Source organism: Juglans regia, chromosome 8, assembly GCF_001411555.2.
Source record: "Juglans regia cultivar Chandler chromosome 8, Walnut 2.0, whole genome shotgun sequence".
NCBI lineage: Eukaryota > Viridiplantae > Streptophyta > Magnoliopsida > Fagales > Juglandaceae > Juglans > Juglans regia.
Genome location: NC_049908.1, coordinates 7,947,223 through 7,971,715, shown reverse-complemented (window position 1 = coordinate 7,971,715; position 24,493 = coordinate 7,947,223). Strand labels below are relative to the sequence as shown.

General features: G+C 34.7%; 1 protein-coding gene across 1 annotated transcript; it reads left to right on the top strand.

The window, feature by feature from the left end:
- The first annotated feature begins 1,170 nt into the window (after positions 1 to 1,170).
- On the top strand, positions 1,171 to 23,784 carry LOC108982205 (NPC intracellular cholesterol transporter 1-like). Its single transcript, XM_018953512.2, has 39 exons — positions 1,171 to 1,345; positions 1,832 to 1,893; positions 2,412 to 2,511; positions 2,828 to 2,935; positions 3,422 to 3,538; positions 4,272 to 4,422; positions 5,431 to 5,678; positions 5,835 to 6,011; positions 7,404 to 7,480; positions 7,559 to 7,676; positions 8,191 to 8,274; positions 8,640 to 8,735; positions 8,888 to 8,989; positions 9,515 to 9,583; positions 10,405 to 10,500; positions 10,589 to 10,696; positions 11,703 to 11,816; positions 12,015 to 12,098; positions 12,235 to 12,363; positions 12,711 to 12,909; positions 13,028 to 13,171; positions 13,331 to 13,374; positions 13,805 to 13,888; positions 14,017 to 14,085; positions 14,172 to 14,248; positions 14,576 to 14,645; positions 16,649 to 16,798; positions 17,305 to 17,370; positions 17,504 to 17,648; positions 17,805 to 17,869; positions 17,954 to 18,019; positions 18,160 to 18,253; positions 20,021 to 20,057; positions 20,197 to 20,254; positions 20,385 to 20,495; positions 20,987 to 21,054; positions 22,819 to 22,885; positions 22,971 to 23,039; positions 23,625 to 23,784. Exons 1-39 carry the CDS (start codon positions 1,280 to 1,282, stop codon positions 23,709 to 23,711), a joined length of 3,876 nt encoding a protein of 1,291 aa, XP_018809057.1. The 5' UTR covers positions 1,171 to 1,279; the 3' UTR covers positions 23,712 to 23,784.
- The last annotated feature ends 709 nt before the right edge of the window (positions 23,785 to 24,493 follow it).

Sequence of the window (24,493 nt, the reverse complement as noted above, 5' to 3'; positions counted from 1 at the left end):
TATTTAAATTATTGAAATAAGAATTAAGTAAATTATTAATGTGGATCATGTAACTAACTCATTAAAAAAAATATTTTACTATAATTATATTTATGATGTCGATAGTTATTACTTATTAATTTAGACTTTACTCGTTAGTATTCATAATTATTAATAATGTTTTACATTTTATATATGGTTAATGAATATCAAATTATTTCATTGTATATAGATTATTCATGCTTGCTTGCAACTTAGGTTAAAAAAATTACCTAAGTAGTTTTACTTTAATTAAGTGTAAATAGTAGCGTATGTATGAATGTATCTACATATAATGACATAAATCATCATATGATTTATGATATATTATTAATTGATAGCATATATTATTTAACATTTTATATAGTTAATGATAATAAATTAGATAAAAATAACATAATTAACTAATATAATTATTATATAAAATAATATATTATATATAAAAAAATATTATTTTAAAAAATAAATATAGTTCGGTCGGTTTCGGTTTGACCCGATGAAAAAATCAAAGACCCTGAGACCGGACTGAAACCCCTTCAGTCCACATATGTGGGATCAAAACTGACCACTTACAATTTCAATCCGGTCTGATTCGGCTCAAACCAATCGGTCCTGTCAATTTTTTCGGTTTGGACCTAAACTTCTTTACCCCTAGTCAAATCTATCACTTTTGTCTACAAGGCGAGCCTATATTTCTAATTCGGTTTTTAGGTTTCGTATAGGAACATAATCATTTATATTTTTAGATTAATTATGTCATTACTCTTATCAAACTATTTTAATATTATTTATAAACTACTTTATAAATATTTTAAAATATTCTTAATGTCTAAAAAACCCTAATATCGTAAAATGTTACGTGTATCCTCCATGTTGATTCACAGGTAGAAAGGTTGTCTGTATTTGCTTCGAGCAATCTCTCGTAAATTCAGCTATCGCTATCCTAAAAATACGGGAACGCCCTCAGTCCCAACGGAGCGGACACACTCGAGTTCAACCAAGAATCGATAGAAAAGTCGGACCATCCGATAAAACCACCGAAAGCGAGGGCAGTATCGTAAACAAGCGCGCGTACCGAAAAGATTGTCCCGAATAAATACCAACGTCAGAAAGGCGTCTTGCCTCCTCTCTCTCGGAGTCTCGTGTAAAAGAGATTTTGACTCTCTTACTCGCACTCTGTATTCGACCGCAACGGCTCTTTACTTTCTCACTCTCTTAAAGATTGAGAGAAATACGCATAGGTCTTGGTTATCTTCCTCAAATGGAACTCTGGAACTGGACAATGGGGCTTCTTCTTGGTTTTTTCGTTTCGGTTTCTTTGTTCCAGGCAAGTTCAACTCTGTTTATTTTGTTCATGCTCTGTTCTTCATATTCTTTCACTTTCTGTTCGTTTCCTTCCTCTTTTTGTCCGAAATTTTTTTCTTGATTTTTCTCCGATCTCTTTTTATTTTCGCCTTTTGCTTCCTTTAATCGGTCTCCAACTAAACGAATGAGAATACATTTACTTTTATGAAAAATCTTGTTTCTCATTGTCGAAGTATTTTTACGAACGAAACGGAAATAATGAAGAAATGAAAAATCTTATTTCTCATCTTCGAAGTTATTCTGAAAGAGGCGGAAACTTTGTCTGCTAAGCCTTCTACTCGGATCTTTAAGCGAGAACAGAGGATAGAAGTCAATCCTCTCTCTCTCTCAATCAAATGAAGTTAATTTGTGTAACTCCACAATCATGTTTAAACAACTTCGATCAGATATGCAAGGGAATTGAACACCTTCTTTGATGAATATGGCGGACTTTGAATGTTATGTGCAGGTCATACTGAACGTGTCTATAGTGAGCGCAGAGAATGCACTGACGTCCGATGTCGTCTCAGGGTGAGGCGGTTATTTTTGTCCCTTCGCATCATATTGTATACTATACATTACAGTCGTCATAATTAGTGCATAAAAATTTGCGATGCCAGCACGCCCTGCTTCTGTACGGTATATTCTCTGATGTGGTTACGTTGCGTATTCTGTGGTGGCAACACTCACAATTTTGCGGGAAAAGTTTATAAGAATTGCTTTTGACAGAAAATGAAAAGCTCTGGTAACATGACATAAAATGAAAGAAACTTCTTCTTATTGAATGAATGAATACGGATGAAAGCTCTGTTTTTATAAGAGCCTCGGGTCCCAGTCAGGAAAGAAAGACAACTGCTATTTAACGGAAACTAACTAATCTGTAAAATATTGACACGTAATCTTGATAGTTTGCTTTGTGATTTTCAAGATTTGAATTGTTCTTCCTAACCATATCTGCTTTCTGAAGATGATGAAATGAACACAATTTTGGTTATTTTATTTCATCTTATCTACAAAGTAGAGTATTTATAATCCTCCATGTTGTTTAGGGAAAGGCATTCTGAAGACTATTGTGCGATGTATGGCATATGTGGAAAACGTACGGATGGAAAAATCTTGAACTGTCCTTTCGGTTCCCCTTCCGTGAAGGTACTTGATAGAGTTTCCTATTGCTGTCTCAGTGTTAGCTCTGCACTAGTGGAGGCAGCAGCAAGACACCTTGTATTACTATTATTACTCCGAGTGTTGCTCCTGTTATATTTTTATGTATCCGTGTACATATGTATGTATATGTTTCGGTTTATAATCCAACATATATAGCATTGTTTGATTTCAGGATTAGTCCCTGTTTCTAAAACAGGGTAGACGGTCTTTCTGGTTCTGTTAGTTTCAAGTTTTTGTTTCTAGTTTTTGAACCTGTGAAGGCTACAGTTAGCTGATAATTACATATTGTCATGATTATCAGCCAGAAGAGTTGCTTTCGTCAAAGATTCAGAGTTTATGTCCAACGATTACTGGCAATGTTTGTTGTACAGAAGCTCAGTTTGACACATTACTGAGCCAAGTCCAACAAGTAAGATTTTTATTGAAATCTATTCTTTGTATCCAGTCTCGTTGTTTGAAATCTATTTATGTTACTTTCCCTACCATTGGCCACTCCTGCTGTGTAGTCCAGGCAATATATGGTATTGCATTAATTTGTATTTCTTACTCACTGGAGAAGCATTTTGTGTAAATGCTAATATTAACTCATCTTCATGGCAATGTCTACACTGAGGGTAGTGTTGGTTTACTGTTTGTGGTCTGCTACTGTGCTCTGCCTTATGTTTGTTATATTTTGAATTATAAATATCAACTTCTCTAGGCTTTTTTCCCCAAGAGACATGTGAACCTTGATTTTTGGTATTAATGGTCCATAATTTTACCGATTCTAGTTATTTTTTTGGGGCTGAGTTTCAGATCTTTTTAGATTTACTTGTTCATCTTGCTCTTTCTTTTCAAGCTTTCCTGCTCCCCCAAAGTAGTCATTATCTAACCTTAATACTAATTTTTCTTGCAGGCAATTCCTTTCCTTGTAGGTTGCCCAGCATGCTTGAGAAACTTTTTAAATCTGTTCTGTGAGCTCACCTGCTCTCCGAATCAGAGTTTGTTTATCAATGTGACTTCTGTTTCCAAGGTCAGGAATTCCCACTTAGCCTCACTGGTAATAATAACAGAGAGGTCTTGTTGTTGTCATTCTGTTGAGCCCTTCATTGGGCAATCTAGTTGCACACCAACGTCAGAAAAAAACAATAAATTTGCGACAAGTACCATTTTATAATATTGGAAATATGCTATAATCTTACGTGGAATTTTTTTGTTTTAAAAAAATAAATCTTGCACACTGTTTTCAATCTTGGGAAAGCTAAAAGGTTGTTAAAATTTATCCAAGCAAAAGAGAAAACTTGACTTGAATGTCTCGAAAGGTCCTTAAAGAAGCTGCACAAATATTCCTACAAAAATGTGACTCTTCTTAGCGCAAATCTAGGCAAATATGGAATCTGAAACAGAATGACACATTAACAGTGGTAAATCTTATGTGGAATCTTGTTATATATAAACAGCTTTTTGTTTCCTAAGTTGAGTTGCTTGAAGTACCTATTTCAACAGTGTCATCTATGGTCTTTGATATTTTCCCTTTGGCATAGATAATAACGTGGACAAGATAGATAGTAATCCATGTTGCTTCCCGTTCTATTCTGTCATTGAAGTGAATGCATATCTTCTGTTGGATAATAGTTTGAAATTGCTAAAGTTTTTGTTTGTGTTTGATGAGGCTATTTCCAGAGAGATATATGTTATTGGAGAAAGACACATCATTATGTATGTAAAACTGTAACTCTATTTATGTAAACTTATTCCTTTTTCAGGTTAACAGCAATTTGACCGTGGATGGAATTGATTTTTATATAACTGATGCTTTTGGTGAAGGGTTATATGACTCCTGCAAGGATGTAAAGTTTGGCACCATGAATGCTCAAGCTCTAGAAATTATTGGTGCTGGTGCTCAAAATTTTAAAGGTAACATGATATTTTTGAATTTCAACCCAAGGTCTCTCTCTGTGTGCGCCATATACGCAATGGTTTTAGGCTGTAATGGGAAATAACAAATATAGAATCATGTTTGTGAATTTGAACTTGTGAAGGATATCCATGTTCTTGACTATTTAAGAATGGTTTGGCTTAGGTTTTAGGCGTTCCGCTTTGTACACCCCCTAGTGTATTTTGGTTGCCCCTAGCGCTTTTAATAAAATGTGGCACCTTTACTTATATGCAAAAATTCTTTTAGATTGGAATTTTGCAAAACACCTATAATATTTTAACCTTGGGGTGAAATTTTGAAGTGGATGCTCAATTAGTCATGATCAACTTTATCCTTATGCCATCATATGTTCAAGTATGGGCTAGTATAGATGAAGTAAATGAAATTCCTCAAGTGGATATAACATTATGGATCGTTGTGAATGAGTATTAAGTGATTGTCAGGAGTAAATGATGTTTAAAAGAGTGTAGTTCGATACTTATTTGATCAATGGGTTTTCTATGGTTTATGTGATTGCTTGAATATAAAGTGGGAAATTTGATTTCCCCTGGACTGATGGGTTGAAAAAAGAAAGATGTATTTGATCTCATTTCCTAGGTTCATGTGGACACCATGACTAAGACAAATTGTTACTGATAGATTTTTTTTTTAACTTTCTTTTCCCTGGCGTAAATTTGATAGTCAAACTAATTTGATGGTCCACAATTTTGTAATAAAAAGGTGAGATTTTAGAGAGAGAGAGAGAGAGTACACTATATTTTATAGTTATTACTGCATGTACAGGTGCAATATTGAAATATGTATCCTTCTTCCTTTGACTTTTTTTTTTTTGGTTTTATAAATTTATGAAGTTGTTCATATTTTTATCACTTAGCAGTGAGGGAGAATATTTTTGGTTGTCAAGGTAATGCATGCTTTTAATTTTCTTTGTAATTATTCATGCTGTTCTATGGGTTGTAGTCCTCATACTTTAATTTATTTGGCAGAGTGGTTTGCTTTTATTGGTAGACAAGCAGGGCCAAATGTGCCAGGTTCACCATATGCCATTAAGTTCCATTCAAATGCTATTGATTCATCTCAAATGAAACCTATGAATATTTCTACTTATTCATGTGGTGATATTTCACTGGGCTGTTCTTGTGGTGATTGCCCTTCATCTCCAGTATGCTCTAAGACATCTCCTCCTGCTCCCCACGAAGGGGGTTCTTGTTTGGTGAGAATTGGGTCTCTTAAGGTGAGAGCCTATGGTACTCTGGTTCCAAACTTTAGCGGTTGCTTTGGTTGATATGTTCAATCCAATGAAAATTCTCGTTGGTACTTTTATGTAGCGTGACTGTATAATGCAGCGTTGCTAACTTGCTAATATGGTTTCTCTGTTTGCCAACTGCAGGCCAAATGTATTGACTTTGCTTTAGCAATCCTGTATATCATATTGGTTTGTATATTTTTAGGATGGGGTTTATTTCATCGGACAAGAGAAAGGAAGCCACATTATCGAACAAAACCAGTGTTGCATGCCGCCATGCACTCTGTTAACAGGAAAAACGATGAGAACTTCCCCATGCAGGTGCATGCTGATTTACCTTTCATTCCCAGTGATTACACCATCATCCTCTTTAAGTTGATCACCTCTAATAATTCAACTTGAGTGCAAGGCTCACCTGTCACTAGCTCTGGCTGATATAACAAAAAGAGGAAAAGTACACATCCCTCAAACTGCTACCCAAATTGTAATCACCTCCCAAACTATTAATTTTAACAATTACCTCCTCAAACTATCCTAATTCAGCAATTCTATAAAATTTGATATAAATACTCTTGATAAAAATTAAGAATTAAAAAATGAAAAATAATATTAAAAAATCCAAAAGATAAAAAAATAGAACAATAAATGGTTTTCAAAAGAACTAATAAAATAAAATTTGGAAATTAATTTAAACAAATAAAAAAGGATGAATAATTTTTTTAACAAAGAATAAAAAAACAAAAAATAGTTTTCTAATTTTAAAAATTAATTTTTATTTTTCTATAGAAGTATTTCTCATTTTTTTGGAAGAATTTATTTTATAAAAGTAATTTATATTTTTTTAATTTAATAGGATATTTTTTATTTTTTGAAAGTTTTTAGGGGCAATTTTCTATTTGTAAGATGAAGTGACATTGCTATTTCTTAGTTTACTTAGATGAAGTGACAATTTTCTATTTTTAATACTTTATGGGTGCTTGCAAATTGGGTGGTAGTTTGATTGGGGTTTGCATATTGCTCCCCCGGGCCCCAGAAAAAGTAATGGCCATTCTTCAAATTTTGTTGCTTGTTTCTCCCAGGGAGTGTGTCTAGTAGACTCAGTAATTTAGGATTATTGTAGCTCAACTGCATCCTCTGACCGAGTAAATTTGTCAGGAGAAGCCGGGTCTGATGAGTTGCTGTATCTTTGTAAAATTAATTCTTCCTTCTCTCTATTTTGCTTTTCCTTACTATTCCAGCTGTACCTATTGACTCTAATTGTCCGTATGGTATGACCTGTTTGCTGGATAAGTAATTAATATTCTTATCAGTGTTTCTATGTCAATGCTTCAAGCATCCTTGATGTTGCTGACTCTGAAACTTATAGATTACTTGCACTGTAATTGAACTGGGTATCCATTTTTCTAGGCCAGGAACAAAAAAAAGGAACCTGAACTCACCAGCCATGCTCATCACATGCTTTTGCCTCTGAACTTTTTTTTTCCTTATATGTTTTGCGTGACTGAAGAATTGCCGTGTCAGCAACCAATATATATTCTTAAAATAGGGTTAGCTATTCTCATTATCTGGCTCTGAAAGGGTCCAAAGGGACTTAGACATAGCTCAGCTTCAGTTATTCCAAAATTTTATACAAAAGATTTTATAAACTTAAAAATGGTACATTCTGCCTTTCGTTTGTTGGTAATCATATGCATGTTTTTTTTTATTAATCAGATGCTTGAAGATGCTCCTCAAATTGGAATTGGGATCCGACTTTCAGTCGTGCAAGGATACATGTCCAAATTTTACAGGTCATTAACATGCCACTAATGCTTATGCTTGTACAGGCGGAATAGTTTTTGACGTTGTGTATATTTTTTCATGTGCAGGAGATATGGAACATGGGTTGCTAGAAATCCAACCTTAGTTTTATGTTCATCATTGGCTATAGTTCTTCTGCTTTGTTTAGGTCTAGTCCATTTCACAGTGGAGACACAGCCCGAGAAGGTATTTGTTTGGCACTTAAAAAGTCTCTGTTTTTTTTTTTGGTGAAAGAACCTGTTTCACTTTGCTTCCTAGTGTATTATTTCTGGACCTATTGATTGTCAAATTTGCTTGAATTTGCCACTTTAATTATATCACATTGACTTTTTGCTTGGGGAGGAATCCATTCTTAATTCTCTGCTATGAAATCACTGGTCATGTTTATTCTTAGCATTGCCAAGATGGGGGGAATCATCTTGTAATGTGCACTGGGGGGAATCATCTTGTTTATACTGTATACAGGGATTCTCAAGTGTGTATACAGTTTCTTGGAATCTTGTAATCCTGAAATGGGGTTTCTCCCAAGTGATATACAGTCAATTTACTGCCACATTTATAGCTTGATCCTATTTCTAGTTTCGAGCTGGAACCGGCTGATTCAACTGTCAAAAGCAACATTTTTATTTGTGTAGTACTGTTAGTACCATGTTTGCATTGGCTACACTTGTTTCAACTTTGATAAATGCAACTGTTTCAGCTATGGGTAGGACCTGGGAGTAAAGCCGCAGAAGAGAAACAATTTTTTGACAGTCACCTAGCCCCTTTTTACAGAATTGAACAGGTTCTACTTTATCATAATTTTTTTTTGTTAATATGTCTTGTCACACTTCCATTTGATTTAAAAGCTAATACGTGTACAAGGAAAATACTGTCATTATGGCTCTAAGGAGACCCAAATCGAGTCTTTTGCTGGTACTATTCATGGAGGTTACCCATCACTATTTCTTATTGTATAGGTTAGAGCCCTGTTTGAGTCAAAGACTCAAATACACCACAACTAGTCTATTGGTCATATCTGCCACTGAGCATGGAGTTGATAACAGTTCTTTCCACTTTCCACTTCTGAATCACCACCGCAGCAAGGGGATTATAGTATTTATTTTACTTCACATAGGTAACAATGATGGTCTGCATTTTTCTTTGCAGCTCATATTAGCAACGATCCCAGATGCGTTAGATGGTAAATTACCAAGTATAGTGACAGAGAAGAACATCAAGCTACTGTTTGAGATACAAAAAAAGGTATCCTTTACGGTATTTCTTTTTAGATATAACTAGGTTATATGACTTGCAATGGACTATGAGTAGGGGTTTTTTTTTTCTTCATATTATTTATAAATAATTTGTGAGTTTGGCTATGTATTTTTTTCCAACATTAGTCTCTGTTTTTTCAGGTTGATGGACTTCATGCAAATTATTCAGGATCAATGATTAGTCTCAATGATATTTGCATGAAACCATTGGACCGGGATTGTGCCACTCAAAGTGTTCTACAGGTAAACTTGGTAGTTGGTAGCCTGTACTTGGGTAGTTCACACTATTGAATGTAACGAGAGAACTCGTAGAATCTCTCTCTTTTCTTGTTATTCAATTAATATGTCCGATTTAATGAAAATTTTGGGCTGCTTGCATTTTCGGATGCTTGAAAAAGTCTAAAATGAGTAGCAATTTTCTTTTTTTAATATAATTGACATGAGCAGAAAAACTTGTTACAGTTGCACTAGCCTAGTGCTTCTTATATACTTGTGTCTATGTCAAGAAATACTAGCCTAAAAGCCTTTTATTTCTTTTATTAATTTGCTTCTTTCCTTCAGGTCTTGTTGATACGTATTAACTTATCTCTAATTTACACCATTGCATTGATCTTGCTATTCCAACTGTTGCAATATATTTTTGTTGAAGTGCCATGGGGTATCAATTCTTAATTATGGCTGAAGCAACTTAATGTTTAATTTCTTTTGATAGGTCTATTTGGTAAATGAGATTAACAACATCTGTTTTTTTCCTCTTCTTGGTGACAGTATTTTGAAATGGATCCCGAAAATTATGATAATTATGGGGGAGTTGCTCACCTCGAGTATTGTTTTGAGGTAATTTTTGGTAATTTTCATCTTTATGTTGTTTAAAGCTCAAGCTTGTATATGTCCCGAGTACTTGGACTATGCCTATTTCTATCAATAAACTTGCTTACTGATAAAAAAAAAAAGCTCAATAGCTTGGATTTACTGTTTTGTCTTTTAAATGGCTTGCATTTTTGTGAACTCTTGCGACATATTGGGTTGGGTCTTTCATTTCCAAATCAGCTGCTAAAGACAATACAATCTCTAAGAATTTTCATTTTTTGGGGGATATATGATTGTATATTTGCTTGTATGTATTGACATGAGCAGCGAAGTACTGGATACTTGGAATAAGAGGTGGTTTATTTGACTTGGATTGGGCATATACATTGATAGTATTCTGGTACATCTATTTCCAATCCAATTGATTGTATCTGAAATCTGACACACACCACACATAAACACCAAACACCCAGTGCAAGGAGCTGATGGTAAAGAGAAGGCATAAATGAATATGAAATCTGAATCTTATTGTTGTTTTGTCCTTCTAGCAAAAGAAAACGTATTGGTGCTTGTGTTTTATGTAACAAGTAATTGATGTATATTACCTTCATCTCTTGTTTCGAAAAACCATCAAACACATTTCAATAATAAGGCATGACATTCGTGAGGTTAGATATCACTATAAATTGAGATTGAACAGTCTCAAACATTATTATGCAAACTTTATATTCATAAGGTTAGTGTTCTTAAAGTTTTGGTCCGTAGCTATGATGAAAGAGTTACTTGGTATCATGCCTAGAGTTTATAACATTTTTTTAATCTTCACTTATGTACTTCTATTCTTTCAGCACTATTCCTCTGCAGACAAATGTATGAGTGCGTTTAAAGCTCCGTTAGATCCAAGCACTGCATTAGGAGGTTTCCCCCCGAATAATTATTCTGATGTAATTATATTTTCAATTCTCTTAACTTTCCAACTTAAATTTGATTGTGGGAGCATTTAATAACCCTACGGTGATAATTCTGTGACAGGCTTCTGCATTTGTAATTACTTACCCTGTCAACAACGCGTTTGACAAAGAAGGAAATGAAACTCAAAGAGCAGTGGCTTGGGAGAAGGCTTTTATTCAGTTAGTGAAGGTTTGTTCTCGGTAAAATTTTCCTTTCATTGGTACTTATAAATTTTTTATTTTTTCCTTTCATTGGATGTTTGTTACGTGTGCAATTGTTCTTTTCTTATGCACTACTATCAAGTATTGGGCTTCTCTGCTATGTTTTCTCCACAAGCAATTTTATATCATGCTATATCCGTAAGTCCTATTTTAACATTTTTATTTGTCTGAGAATTTTGTTAGTGAAGGTGTTTTTGTCTATATGCTTCTTATGAGCCTTCTACGTCATTCTTATCGTAGATGATTTTTGACATAGCTAACTTATATATTAGTACAAAAATGTCCTTTGTCTTTCTTGTTCTCTAGTTAAAAAGGATAGCAAATTTTTATATAATTTTTTTATACCATCTTACTCATGCCAGATCCCTCTTCACTCCGAGCTGCCGATGTTCAATGATATATGGAGAACAATGAAGTGCTAAAGTCATCTTTGTAATGAAGTTAGAATATCCAGTTTCTTATATAAAAAAATAAGGAATATCCAGTTATATATAATTTGTATTAGGTTTAGATTATTCCAACTTTTTTCAAGACAATATAAATATGGCTTCTAGTGGTTGTAGGAACAAAGTTTGGATAACATAAATCTTGTTAAGCTGCTGCGACTGGACATGAGATATGAAGGTTTGGGCATAGCCAAGTTCTGCGCTCTCAATGTAAACACCTGAACTTCTGCATTGCAACAAGGAAATGAATCAAGATTATTTACAAACTCATGGCAGCCTATGAAAAAATACAATCTGGCCCTAAATGGTGAAAAAGGTGGAAAGGGATTTATTTAGAAAACCAAATCATTGAGATAGTCTTACCATTTTGCTACCCTGCTTTAGGAGGCTGCTGATTCTGAACTGTTGATATGATATGATTATACACGCATTCATGCATAAGCATTACTAATTTATTGGTGGTTAAAACTCCTTTTGGCTCCATTTTTTTTTCTGAATCTCCTTTACTTGTTTACTTCTTTGTGATAGGATGAGTTATTGCCGATGGTGCAGTCTAAAAATTTAACACTTTCTTTTTCCTCGGAAAGCTCCATTGAGGAGGAACTCAAAAGAGAAAGTACTGCAGATGCCATTACTATATTGGTGGGTTTCCCCCCTTTTTTCCTTCATGAAAATATTTTTTTGTGGAAACAACGTTCAAATACTGCCACTCATTTATAATGGAAGTCTTAATTTTATATTCCTGTGGATGAGCTATTTTCTTCTATAATCTTTGAAAGCGCTTTTTCTTAATGAAGTTAATTATTTATTGTCTATATTTGATACTTTATTTTGTTGCAGATAAGCTATCTTGTGATGTTTGCTTACATTTCTTTTACTTTGGGGGATACACCTTGTCTATCCTCCTTTTACATTTCATCCAAGGTATGGTCTCATCCATGGTTTAAATGTTCTTCCATATCGTGGGGACATGCTCTTTAGTGTATGGATTACAGACTTTCTGCATAGGTTACTTACCTTATATTGAATATAATTGTATCATTTGATGGCTGGATTCCAGGTGTTGCTTGGTCTCTGTGGAGTTATTCTTGTCATGTTGTCTGTTCTCGGATCAGTTGGATTTTTTAGTGCCATTGGAGTAAAATCTACACTGATCATTATGGAAGTTATTCCTTTTCTTGTTCTAGCTGTAAGTTCCTTCCCTCTCCTGTGTCTTTTAGATTTCATGCATTTCTCCCACTAGTTTTGTTATTACCTTGTTCCTAAAGTGAAGGATACACATTCAATCCTGTTTCATTTTACTTACGCTCTATATTCGGAACGCCATATGTTAGTTCCAAAATGTTATCTTGATAAAATTTGTCCCTCTTCATTCAGTTAACTGTTTTAGTATCTATGAAAGGTTTGGTTCATCCTTGTTATGATTTTTTGAAGATTAATCAATAATTGGTCTATTGGTGGTGATGAACTTCACCTTCTCTCCCCGCATTGTTGTGCTGACATCATCTTTATAAGGCTAATATTTTTTCATATCAGGTGGGGGTGGATAATATGTGTATACTGGTGCATGCTGTGAAGCGGCAACCAACAGAGTTGCCTTTAGAAGGACGGATGAGCAATGCACTTGTGGAAGTAGGGCCATCCATAACACTAGCCAGTCTCTCGGAGGTTTTAGCTTTTGCAGTTGGAAGTTTCATACCTATGCCAGCTTGCCGTGTGTTTTCCATGTTTGCAGGTTAAACATGTTCATGCATTTCAATATGTAGCAATGAATATGATTTTTTTTGTTTTATATATTTATTCTGTCATGATGCTTTATCTCTGGCTAATTATGTTTGCACGTTCTTTTGCAGCATTGGCTGTTCTTCTGGACTTCCTTCTGCAAGTTACTGCTTTTGTAGCTTTAATTGTTTTTGACTTTCTCCGAGCTGAGGATAGGGGGGTTGACTGCTTTCCGTGCATAAGAGTTTCTTCATCAGATGAGGACTCTGGTAAAGGTACTTATATGTTTATAATTTATGCCTAACTGATGCATTATCCTGATTCCCGCAGATTATTTTAGACTGTGACGTATGATATTTTTTTTTTTCATTTTTTTTTCTATACATGTCTTTTTTTACACTTATCTAATTGAAGGCTATCTTATGGTAGCATAGGCATTGGGAAGAGAAAACCTGGATTACTGGTTTGTTATATGAAGGTAATTAACATCTTTTTAATCACGAATATTATAATGATTTAATATTTTCACTTACTGATACTCTGCATGTATGATTGGGAGATAATGGTAGCACACAATATGGACAAATGTACGACTTAAATGTCTTATCGATTCAGTGGTGCTTAAAACAATGTGTAGTGAAATGTCAGGAATCTTCTGCTAACATGGGCTTCCCTTGTAATCATATCATGACTTTGTGTGGTTATATTGATTTCCTATAAATTATTTTGCAACTAGTTAGTAAACATTGTTTCTATTAACTTCCAGGAGTCATTGTGCTAATTTTTTTCCTTTTAAAAAAAACGGATCATTATTGCTTGGTGATTCAAATTTCCTTTTTCTGGCTACAATCTTGGTGTTTATTGCTTGCCCTACTTTTTAATTAGTTGGGTTTTAATTTACATTTCAGGAAGTCCACGCACCCTTCCTCAGTCTTCGGGGAGTGAAAGTAGTTGTCATTTCTGTCTTTCTTGGATGTGCATTCGCTAGTATTGTAAGAACTTTTTTTGTTTAATGATCCTCTGACATTCTGTGAGATTATACATTTATCTGTTTTTTTCTCCTACACATGAAACTAATCTTGCTTATTTGTTTACTTTTTCAAAAAAAAAAAAATCTCAGGCCTTGTGCACTAGGATTGAACCTGGTTTGGAACAAAAGATTGTTCTTCCTCGAGACTCCTATCTTCAGGTTGAACTACTTGAAACCTTCTCATTATGCATATATTATGAGAATTATTTATTTGGTATGCTAAGACTTCATTTTCATTTCTACAGGGATATTTTAATAATGTTTCAGAATATCTTAGAATTGGACCACCGCTATATTTTGTTGTGAAGAACTATAACTATAGGTATCATATTATCATTATATTCCCTTTTACCTCCAATTTGATTTCCTTTGTACCTCTGCTATTCTTGTCATGATATCGGCAGTTCTCCACCTTGATGAAGAGAGGAAAAAGTATTAACTGCCAGCTGCCTGTTTCGTTTTATGGAGTTTAATTTTTGAACCCTATTTGCTGGTGTGCGATGATGAAGCTTTGATTGTGATACTGTTTATGTGTATTTCACCACTACGTGTCTTTGTGGGAGAAAATGAGGGGTTGGGGATGAACCTTAATTTGATTCAGTTTGTCACTGTGTTGAGACTACGTTACTGATGTTCCACTACTCCTCAGCTCAGAATCAAGACATACAAACCAGTTATGCTCCATCAACCAATGTGACTCAAACTCCCTTTTAAATGAGGTAAAACCTTCTTCGTTTGATGTAAAATGTCTCAAGCACTATTTATTATTATATTCCTGCCTTGCGTCCCAGCTCCTTCGCTCTTCATTTCTTTTGATACCTCACACTTTTGTGCAAGGTGACACATAGGTTGCATTTTATTTTACTTGCTTGAGCCTTTCTGTATATTTTTACATGCCTCAATTTTCTTTTCCCTTTTCTACTCCAAGTCCCTCTATACATCCATGGTAAAGTCTCTTTGGCTTTCTTGTAGAATTTTCTATGGGTTAATTAATATAGAAACTTTCGTTTCTTTAAAAGATTAGATATTCTCTAGAAGCAATAGCAAATATTTTTCCATATATTTGTAAATGAATGGGTACGTGCAGGGATGTTCATTGGTAAAATTATTCCTTCTCTCTAGTTTTGGAAACAATTGTTTGAATAGAAGTTATAGTTATTCTTAAATTCTCCATTCCTTATTGTTTGTTCACCCTTAAAAACTCGTCCTTCAAGGGGATAGAATTTATAATGCATTTCTTTGAAATAAATTGCAATGCCTTGGATTTCGTGTTGGAGGGTAGGAGAGTGGTGAATGGAAACCATAGTCTCAGATAGTAGTTCTTGCGGTTTATAATGATTCCAAGGAACTCAATTTTGACCTTAACTAGTCTTTTTGGAGTATAATCCAAGATGTAGAATATAACTAATTATTCTTTTTGGACTATTAGCGCGGATGTGGCTTGGGTTTTTCTTGGGTCATTACACAAAAAGTCAATTTCCTGAAATTACCCCCATTAATTTAAACTCAATTAAAGAAAATAAAAAGGTTCATTGACTTTTTAAATAAAGGTTAAGGAGAGTTACATTGTGGCAATTGACTCTTCAACAGGGATAATATTTTGGGATGTCCCATAGCAGAACAATATACAAGCAATGTGAGACGAAGAGTCTTATTTTTATAGGCATGATAATTTTATTAATTATCAAGAAAACTAAGCTTAGGCAATATGAAATGAAGTTAGTAACACATTTATGTTTTTTTTTTTTTTTTTAAATCTAGCTAATTCTGTTATATTACACTTGTGAATATGTATATTATATTTATCGACTATGCCAGAACCTTAGGGGTGGAAGAGTGCAAGTTTCATAACCATTTTTTGAATAAAGATTTTTTTTTTATAAGTAATAAGAGATTTTATTGACAAGTAAATAGGCATAGCCCAAGTACACAGGAAGTATAAAAAGGTTCATTGACTTTTTAAATAAAGGTTAAGGAGAGTTACATTGTGGCAATTGACTCTTCAACAGGGATAATATTTTTGGATGTCCCAAAGCAGAACAATATACAAGCAATGTGAGATGAAGAGTCTTATTTTTATAGGCATGATAATTTTATTATTTATCAAGAAAACTAAGCTTAGGCAATATGAAATGAAGTTAGTAACACATTTATGTTTTTTTTTTTTTTTTAATCTAGCTAGTTCTGTTATATTACACTTGTGAATATGTATATTATATTTATCGACTATGTCAGAACCTTAGGGGTGGAAGAGTGCAAGTTTCATAACCATTTTTTGAATAAAGATTTTTTTTTATAAGTAATAAGAGATTTTATTGACAAGTAAATAGGCATAGCCCAAGTATACAGGAAGTATACAAGAGAAAACACCTAAATACAAGCTAAGGGCTAGAAAAAATTAAGAGCAAATCATGAAGGTTATACTTTGAATAAAGATGAGATATAAAGGGCTTTGGGTATATTTATATGTTTGTATGGTATTTTACTCATATTTGAATATGTTCAGTATTTGTTAGTAGCATGAAATTGTGGGATTAATTTATTGTTGTTCAATGTGTTTTCCTCACGACTCCCACCATTAATTTCGTAGAGCACATTCATTTATCTTGTAGTCTGTAGTTGAATCTGGATAGTTTGTTAGGTTTTTGCTACTCATTTATCTTTGGTCGTCCCTGCAGTATATTCTCTTGATATGAATTATTTGTTTTTTTTGCTTCTGTAGATTGCAAGAGCCTCCTCAATGCCATACTCAACTTACATTGCCAAGCCAGCTGCTTCATGGCTTGATGATTTTCTTGTCTGGATGTCTCCAGAAGCATTTGGGTGCTGTCGGAAGTTCACAAATGGGAGTTATTGCCCGCCTGATGATCAGGTCAAGACCCAATCATTCTTAAGAATATTTAGAATTTTTAGTTTTTCTTTTTCTAACATTACTATGAAATTTTGGGTAATTTTTGTGCCTAAATAGATCCTATTACCTAATAAATGACTGCTTTAGATTGGGCTTACTCATTTAAATGACATTAGACTTTGATGCACAGAGGTATTGGAATTTGTACTAAAACGGTTTTAAGTTATACAAAGGCTTAGGCAAAAAATGAGTTCCCTGAGAGCAATGGAAACTTCTTTCAACTTTGAAAATGCAAACTTGCATTTTTCTGACATGGATGGTAATAAGACCTCCGTTGTTTAATTATAAAGCAACAGGATGTCTTCTCTTTTTTCATTCCACTTTCTTGCTTAACTATGCATGACCCTCGTCCTAGTAAGAATGAAACAATGATCTTGCTATAAAATCAACTTAGCTACTGTTATTAATATTGTTCTGCGTTGGTAATGTGCATCCCATTGTAATCACTGAAGTAAGTTCTCTTCCAGCCTCCTTGCTGTTCTCCTAATGAAGTTCCTTGTGGTGTGGATGGAGTATGCAAAGATTGTACCACGGTAACTATATGCTAAAGAAATATCTTTTGAATTGACTTTTTCTCATTGCTTTGTCACATAACTCAATTTTTGTTTGTGAAACACATTTTTAGATTGAGGGTTCTTAACAACTAACGAATTTGGAGTTGTTCAGTGCTTTCATCACTCCGATTTGGATAATGATCGTCCATCTACAGTACAATTTAAGGAGAAACTTCCCTGGTTCCTGAATTCTCTACCCTCTGCTGATTGTGCCAAAGGTGGCCATGGGGCTTACACTAGTAGTGTGGAACTGAAAGGTAGGTAGGTTTGAGTATTTTCTACCATTATTTGTTTTTTAAAGAATTATGCCAGTGTTTAGACATGCAATGATTTACGTATCGAGCTCAAAATATGTGGTGAGAAATCTAAATTTGGTATTAATTAATTAATAATTAATAATCTCCTATTAACAGGATATGAGAATGGTATTATTCTAGCATCGTCATTCCGTACGTATCATACACCCCTCAACAAGCAGGTATGGCAATGACTGTCATGATGAGAGTCAGACTGCTTTTTGTTGTAATTGCGTTGCATAGATCTCCAATTTGTTGTATTTTAGGTTGACTATGTTAATTCAATGAGGGCTGCTCGAGAGTTCACGTCAAGGGTTTCTGATTCTTTGAAGGTAATATTTCAGTGCTACCCGTCTCAATTCTTTCATTTATCTACGTCCCTCTCTCTAAAGCAAGAAAATGATATTTTTCAGAATGCTCTTTGTGCTGATCATCTTACATCTGTTACATGACATTTGTTATTTTGCTGCAGATAGAGATCTTTCCATATTCAGTCTTTTATATGTTTTTTGAGCAATACCTTGATATTTGGAGGACGGCTCTGTTCAACCTTGCTATAGCTATTGGTTAGTGAATGAGGACTCTGTTATGGAAACAGATTTTTTATTTTTATTTTCATGGGATAACTTGATCTACTTTTTTTTTTTGATAAGTAAGAGATCAATATTATATATATGAATGAAATAACTTGATCTACTAAGTTCATCACTTCAATTATTTCCTTTTTCGTGGGTGCAAAATACTTGGTTTCCCTGCTAATAGCTAGGAATTTCTTATTCCCAGTGCCTTGTCTAAAAAATGTTCAACTAGATAGAGGGAACAGGCATTTCCGTAACCATAATCTTTTGTTTTGTAGTTGTTTCTAGATTGAAATATTTGATTGGAGTATTTTAAGACCCTGGTTATGCCCTTCTCAGGATCTTTGAACTAAACAGTTTAGTTGAGAAGTGATATATTGCTTTCTTTGTTCCGTAAGGGTTCATTCATTCATTAATGATGAGAGACAAATGGGACGGGAAAGCCATGAAAATATTTACTTACCATAGCGAAGTTTCTCTGTTTAGTTCTCGCTCTTATCCAAAATCCTTTTCATGAAATGGGTTTGCTCAGCCTGATTTCCATCGAGACCAAGTCGTTTGAGTTTTAGTAGAGCAGAGGATTTTTCTGTTAATGTCACTTAAAGGAGTAGGTAGGGGTGTTTGTTGCTCGATATTTCTGGGTAAGGTCATCTGTGGACACTGCTTTTTCAGGTGGGGGCTGAGGGAATTTGTAAGAACTTTTAAGGGTTGATAATAGTTGCTTGACAATGTTCAAACCATTATGGTTGTAATTTGGCCCTTGTGGAATACAGAGGAAGTGAAAGGAAAAGTTTTCTGGTCATCCCAGAAGGAAAATATGGAAAATTGCAGAATCCTGCAACTTTCCTCCAAACATTTGTTGATAATGGTTCCGAAGTTGTACCACCTTGGAAGGGTTTTTTTTGGCTTCTTTCTGTCGGGAAAGATGGATACTCTAATGGTTTCAAAGCAATCATATGCAACAGTCTTCGTAGGGATGATGCGGTGACTTGAATTACTTAACACTTGGGCAACTTGGGCAACTTACAGTCATCTGAAATTCTAGCCAATATAGGAATAGATACGATGAGCATAAAGAATTTAAGGTTGTCAGATGTACATGTCATTGAAGAAGAGCCCTAGTTCTCCACTATGGTGGGTTCGTCAGATGAATTTGAAGAATGGAATGTTGTCCGCACGTTGTGGTTTGTTAGACAACAGCTGGAAATGTGAAGGGGGAAGGTGTATTGGGTTGTAAAAGAATTTGAACTGGGCCTGATAGGCGGCCATGAGCAGGCTAAGAAGCAACCAACAAAGGTTATTTCTCAATCCATGCTGCTAAAGGTGAAGGACCGATGAAAGTCAATGGGCCACAACACACATGGGCAAAGAGAGAGACATTGATGTGATTGAGGAAGATAGAGCCATGTGTGACGAAGAGAAATAAGGAAGACTTTGCTCAATAGTGATCTCGAAGGGGGCAACTGGAGGCTTGGAATCAATAAAATTTGTTTGATCTATAATCCCGTTGACTTCAAACAATATTAGACTACCAAAGGTCAGCTTGGGGCTGGGATGTTAAAGAGAATGCTATTCGGCGATTATTTGTGTTAAATTGTCAACAAAATGGTATTTGTCTTAATAATTTGATTTTCATAACATAAAATTTGGATTTTACAGCAAATATTAAATAATCTAACATAAATATGCATGTTTCAAATCGGTAATTTTTATTTCTTACAAGAACTAAATAGATCCATTTGATGATGTAAACAGGTGCAGTGTTTATCGTTTGCTTAATCATCACGTGTAGGTTGGTATTAATGTTTTAGCTATTGCTTTAGATTATAGTTTTTTTTTTCCTTCTGCTTTTTGATACTTGACTATAATGTTCTATTCTTTCTGAAATAACTCAGACATTCCATTTCTGGTTCTTGGCTTACCAATTGTAGTTTTTGGAGTTCAGCAATTATTTTTCTGGTGTTAACAATGATTCTCGTAGATCTCATGGTAATTTTCTTCCTTGATAATTATAGAGTTTCTTTATTTGAAATATTGGTGACAATTATTGTGTAATTAATTTACAATTGACCCAATTGTTGTTTTTCTTTTAAGTTGCTTACAAGATGACACTGTACAGGGTATGATGGCAATTCTGGATATCCAATTGAATGCAGTCTCCGTCGTTAACCTTGTTATGTCAGTGGGCGTTGCTGTTGAGTTTTGTGTGCATATGACACATGCTTTCTCGGTCAGTATCACTCTCAAGTCCTAGTTGTTGCTTGGAAAAGATGTTTCCCATTGCTGCTTGATGGACTTGTGCAAACTTAATTTTTCCATACTACATTATCTATATGTTTCAATAATATAAAATGGATTTGGTTGAAATTCATTCCCTTCCCATATATGATTTGATTGAATCTCAATATCAAGGGGAGAGAGGCCCAGCATGAAATGTGCCCATGTGATGATGCAAAAGGATCCATGTAACCAACCCCAATTAGTTGCTGTTATGGTTTAGTTGAATTTAATTTTAATATGGTTACAGTTATATTCTTTGAACAGTGAAAACTAAGTGTTCTGAAATGGCGTATACTAACATAACTAGTCAAGGTAGGTGAGTCACTGATGGCTCCCCTTCTGAATATGGGGAAATCTTCTTCCTTTTGACTTTACAATTTTTGTTAGAGCATGATAACAGAATTCCTTTTGTTAGTCTATTCTTATATATTTCTTGCACAGGTAAGCAGTGGAGATAAGGAACAACGCATGAAGGAGGCTCTGGGTACAATGGGAGCATCTGTCTTCAGGTGTTTTTTCCTTCTTTGGCAAGATAGCTAATCCAGATCCCTAAGAACATTGCATCACTTTTTATAACCACTCAAGAAAAGCCCAAGCCACATCAAAGCCCATACTCCAAAAGAACTAGTTAATGTTGCAATTGGAGCCTATTGGAATTATTATAAAGGGCTTGGACTTCTCCCTCTCAATGTGGGATCTCATTCACCACATTCTCATGCACAATCTGAAGTATTACAATCTTCTTCCTTATACTCTGATGTCCTCGTCGGGCCAAGTCTATCATAGGTGGCACATCTCAAATCTCACAATTTTGGTTTGGAATGAATAATACTATTTGTAACAACTTAAAGAAAGTCCAAGTCACATTTAGGCCCTGTGCTTTAAAAGAACTAGTTAAGGTTACAATTAGAGCTTTTTAGAATCGTTATAAAGGGTTTGAACTTGTTAGTGTAAAAATAATATGTTGGCATGTTCTTATGACAAAATTTAGTCCAATTGAGTTGTAAATATGTTGGGTAGAATCTAGGTTTCAATTGGAACAAAAAGTGCAAAAATCGCAAATTCGCAAAACCTGTTGAGATCGACCTGGTCAGATTAAATCAAGCATAAGTTTGGATTTCCATATCGGATTGAGGTGATCTTGGTGGCGTTGGAAAGCTAACTCAATTATCTACAAATTCATGTTTTGCAAGGATCTTCAAATTCTAACGTTTACTTGGTCAAAACAGCTCAACAATGTTATGACCAAAAAACTGGATAGAAAGTTCGCTTGACAATTGGCTTGAGTGAAAATTCCGGAAATCACTTTTTCACTAGGGTTTAGACTCTCTAAGTGGCCTACACAAGCCCTAAGTACATATAGAATAATATGCACGACTTCTAGGGTGTGGAGAGAGACTAGAGTTGTCGTATTCATTATATTCTTGAGAGAAAACCTTAAGGAGATCCATTGCGCATTGAAGATCGATTTTCTCTTGATAAACAAACCTCCATCATATTGTGCTTGTGTTCTAGTATTGCTGAGTCCATTGGTGTGACGTATTTGTTGGCTGGGAGGATTTCCGGAGCTACTTGGGTGTAGAGATCGAGTTGGTGCTCTTGGTAAAACTATAGAAAGACTGGTGGTTTGGAGCTGCCAGGGTCTTGCAAGTGTTTCTAAATTGGTTGTAACGAACTAAATTTCTATAGTGGATTTTAGGTGGTGACTTACACCCAAAAATGGCTTTAGATTTTGAAGTTCTTCAAATGAGTTTCTACTTCATGACCAAAATCTCTCTGTTGATTATTTCTTGTGATTTGATTCATTGAGTGGTTGATTGATTATTAATTTAAGTAGTCTAATAAATTTGGAAAACACCTATTCACCCCCTCTAGGTGTATTTGAGATTTTAATCCCTGATTTTTCAGAACTTCTCCCTCCTAAGCAATGTGATGCCCCAAAAAAAAAAAAAAAAAAAAAAATTCACCCCCTTACTTCTTCTATACATAATCCTGACCTGCTGAACTGGACTGTTGAACTTTCTCAAATAGCTCCAGTTCTATACATGAATCAGCTTCTTCTAATTGCAGTACAAAACTCCTATTTTGTGGTTAAACTTCAAACCATGGTTTATCAAATAAATGGCATTTTAGAGGTTGAATATAGTTGGTGTCCTCCTGACCTGCTGCAAAATGAGTTTTGTCCTCGCTTACCTGTCAAAAGTTCAGTGTGAAGTTTTCTGTCAATCTAAAATGATTTCAACAACTTACCTGTCTTTGACATAATTTTGCAGTGGAATCACACTGACAAAGCTAGTTGGCGTGATCGTTCTTTGTTTCTCGAGGACTGAAGTTTTTGTGGTATTAATCCCTCTCTAAATTTTGTAATTACACTGACCAATATTTTGCAGCGTTTTTAATTATCTTCTCTGCCTATGTCTTGCAGGTTTATTACTTCCAAATGTACCTCACATTGGTCCTTCTTGGTTTCTTGCATGGACTTGTATTCTTACCAGTAAGTCCACAATAATCTCATCATTACAATACTAAGTTGTGATTTCCATTTGTCTATATATGGAAAGTACTGAGACCGTGAGCAATTTTAGGCACGAATCAGCACTGCTTTGCTCTATAGATCAAAACGTACCTTAAATTAAAGATGGCAACGAGAAAGTATGCTGCATCATTTTAGCCAGTTCAAAAAATATACTAAGATTATAATGTGATCTTTTAACTGGCTGTTAGCTACTACGTCATGGTAATCCCTCTAGTTTTGCTTTTATGAAATGTGCATGAGTTGATTTGTTTCTCATATTATCCATAAAAAGGAGAAAAAAGGTCAAGTTTTCTTGAGATGGCCTAATTTGTATTATCCTATTTCTACTGTTATGTTGTTGCTTTTGAGGAGTCTAATTTGCCTCAAAAGTTGTACAGAGCTTACACTAACCCCCCCCCCCCCCCGGGAAAAAAAAAAAAAAAAAAGAGCGGAAATATTCCAAACCGTTGAAGTGAATGTTGGTTTCCAATTGATACACCTACCTAGAGAGATGAACAATGGAAGGAAGAAGTCATGTCTCTTCTTGGTTTTTTATGTTCACAGGTATTTTTGAGCATATTTGGTCCGCCGTCTAGATGCGTTCTTGTGGAGCAGCTAGAAGATCATCCATCTGCTTCATCACAGCTGTAGGAAGAAAACTTTTTGTAGGTTAATATCCTTCTCTTCTATACTTAAATTGCATGTATCGATAGTTCAAGAAAATGTCAAGTAGGTTCCGACAGACATGTATTATATTGGCAACCCAAAAAAAAAAAAAAAAGAACGAAAGGTAGTGTGAACCATAGAAGGAGAAGTCATTAACTTCTGTTAGCTAGGCTTCTGGTCCGTCAAGATTGATAGGTCTTTTCCTATACGGCTAATATTGTGGCGACATACTCAAGACTGCCATTAGAGTACTTCTTGATGTACAACTAAGATGAAAAGGACATGTTTTGTGTAACATTGATGAAAGAATTAAAGAAAATGAATATGTTAAGTTAAATTGGCTTGAATTGGTCGCCACTTGTGTGCTTACTGGTTTTTTTGATTCAGACAACTGAATCTAATATTTTTGAGTATCCACTTGGGTGGATCATCATCACATCATCATCATATTCGGATTGAAATTAGTTTCCAATGATGGTTTTAATATTAATCTTTGTTGATTCCTTCAACTTTTAAAATGGGGGTCTAAATCAATGACGCCCCCTTTCCCCTTTCGGTAGATTTAAATAAGCAGACGCAGATTGCACTTCCTGGACCATTTGGTTTTCCACCATTGTAAATAATAAAATGGTGTATAATTTGGACGACGTATGAGCATTACTTTATGTTGTTTGGAAGATCAAAGACAAGTGTAATTAGAGTTTCAGGATCACCCACGGAACACTTGTTCCTTGTCTAAAATATGCCGACCAACCTGAATGGCCTTG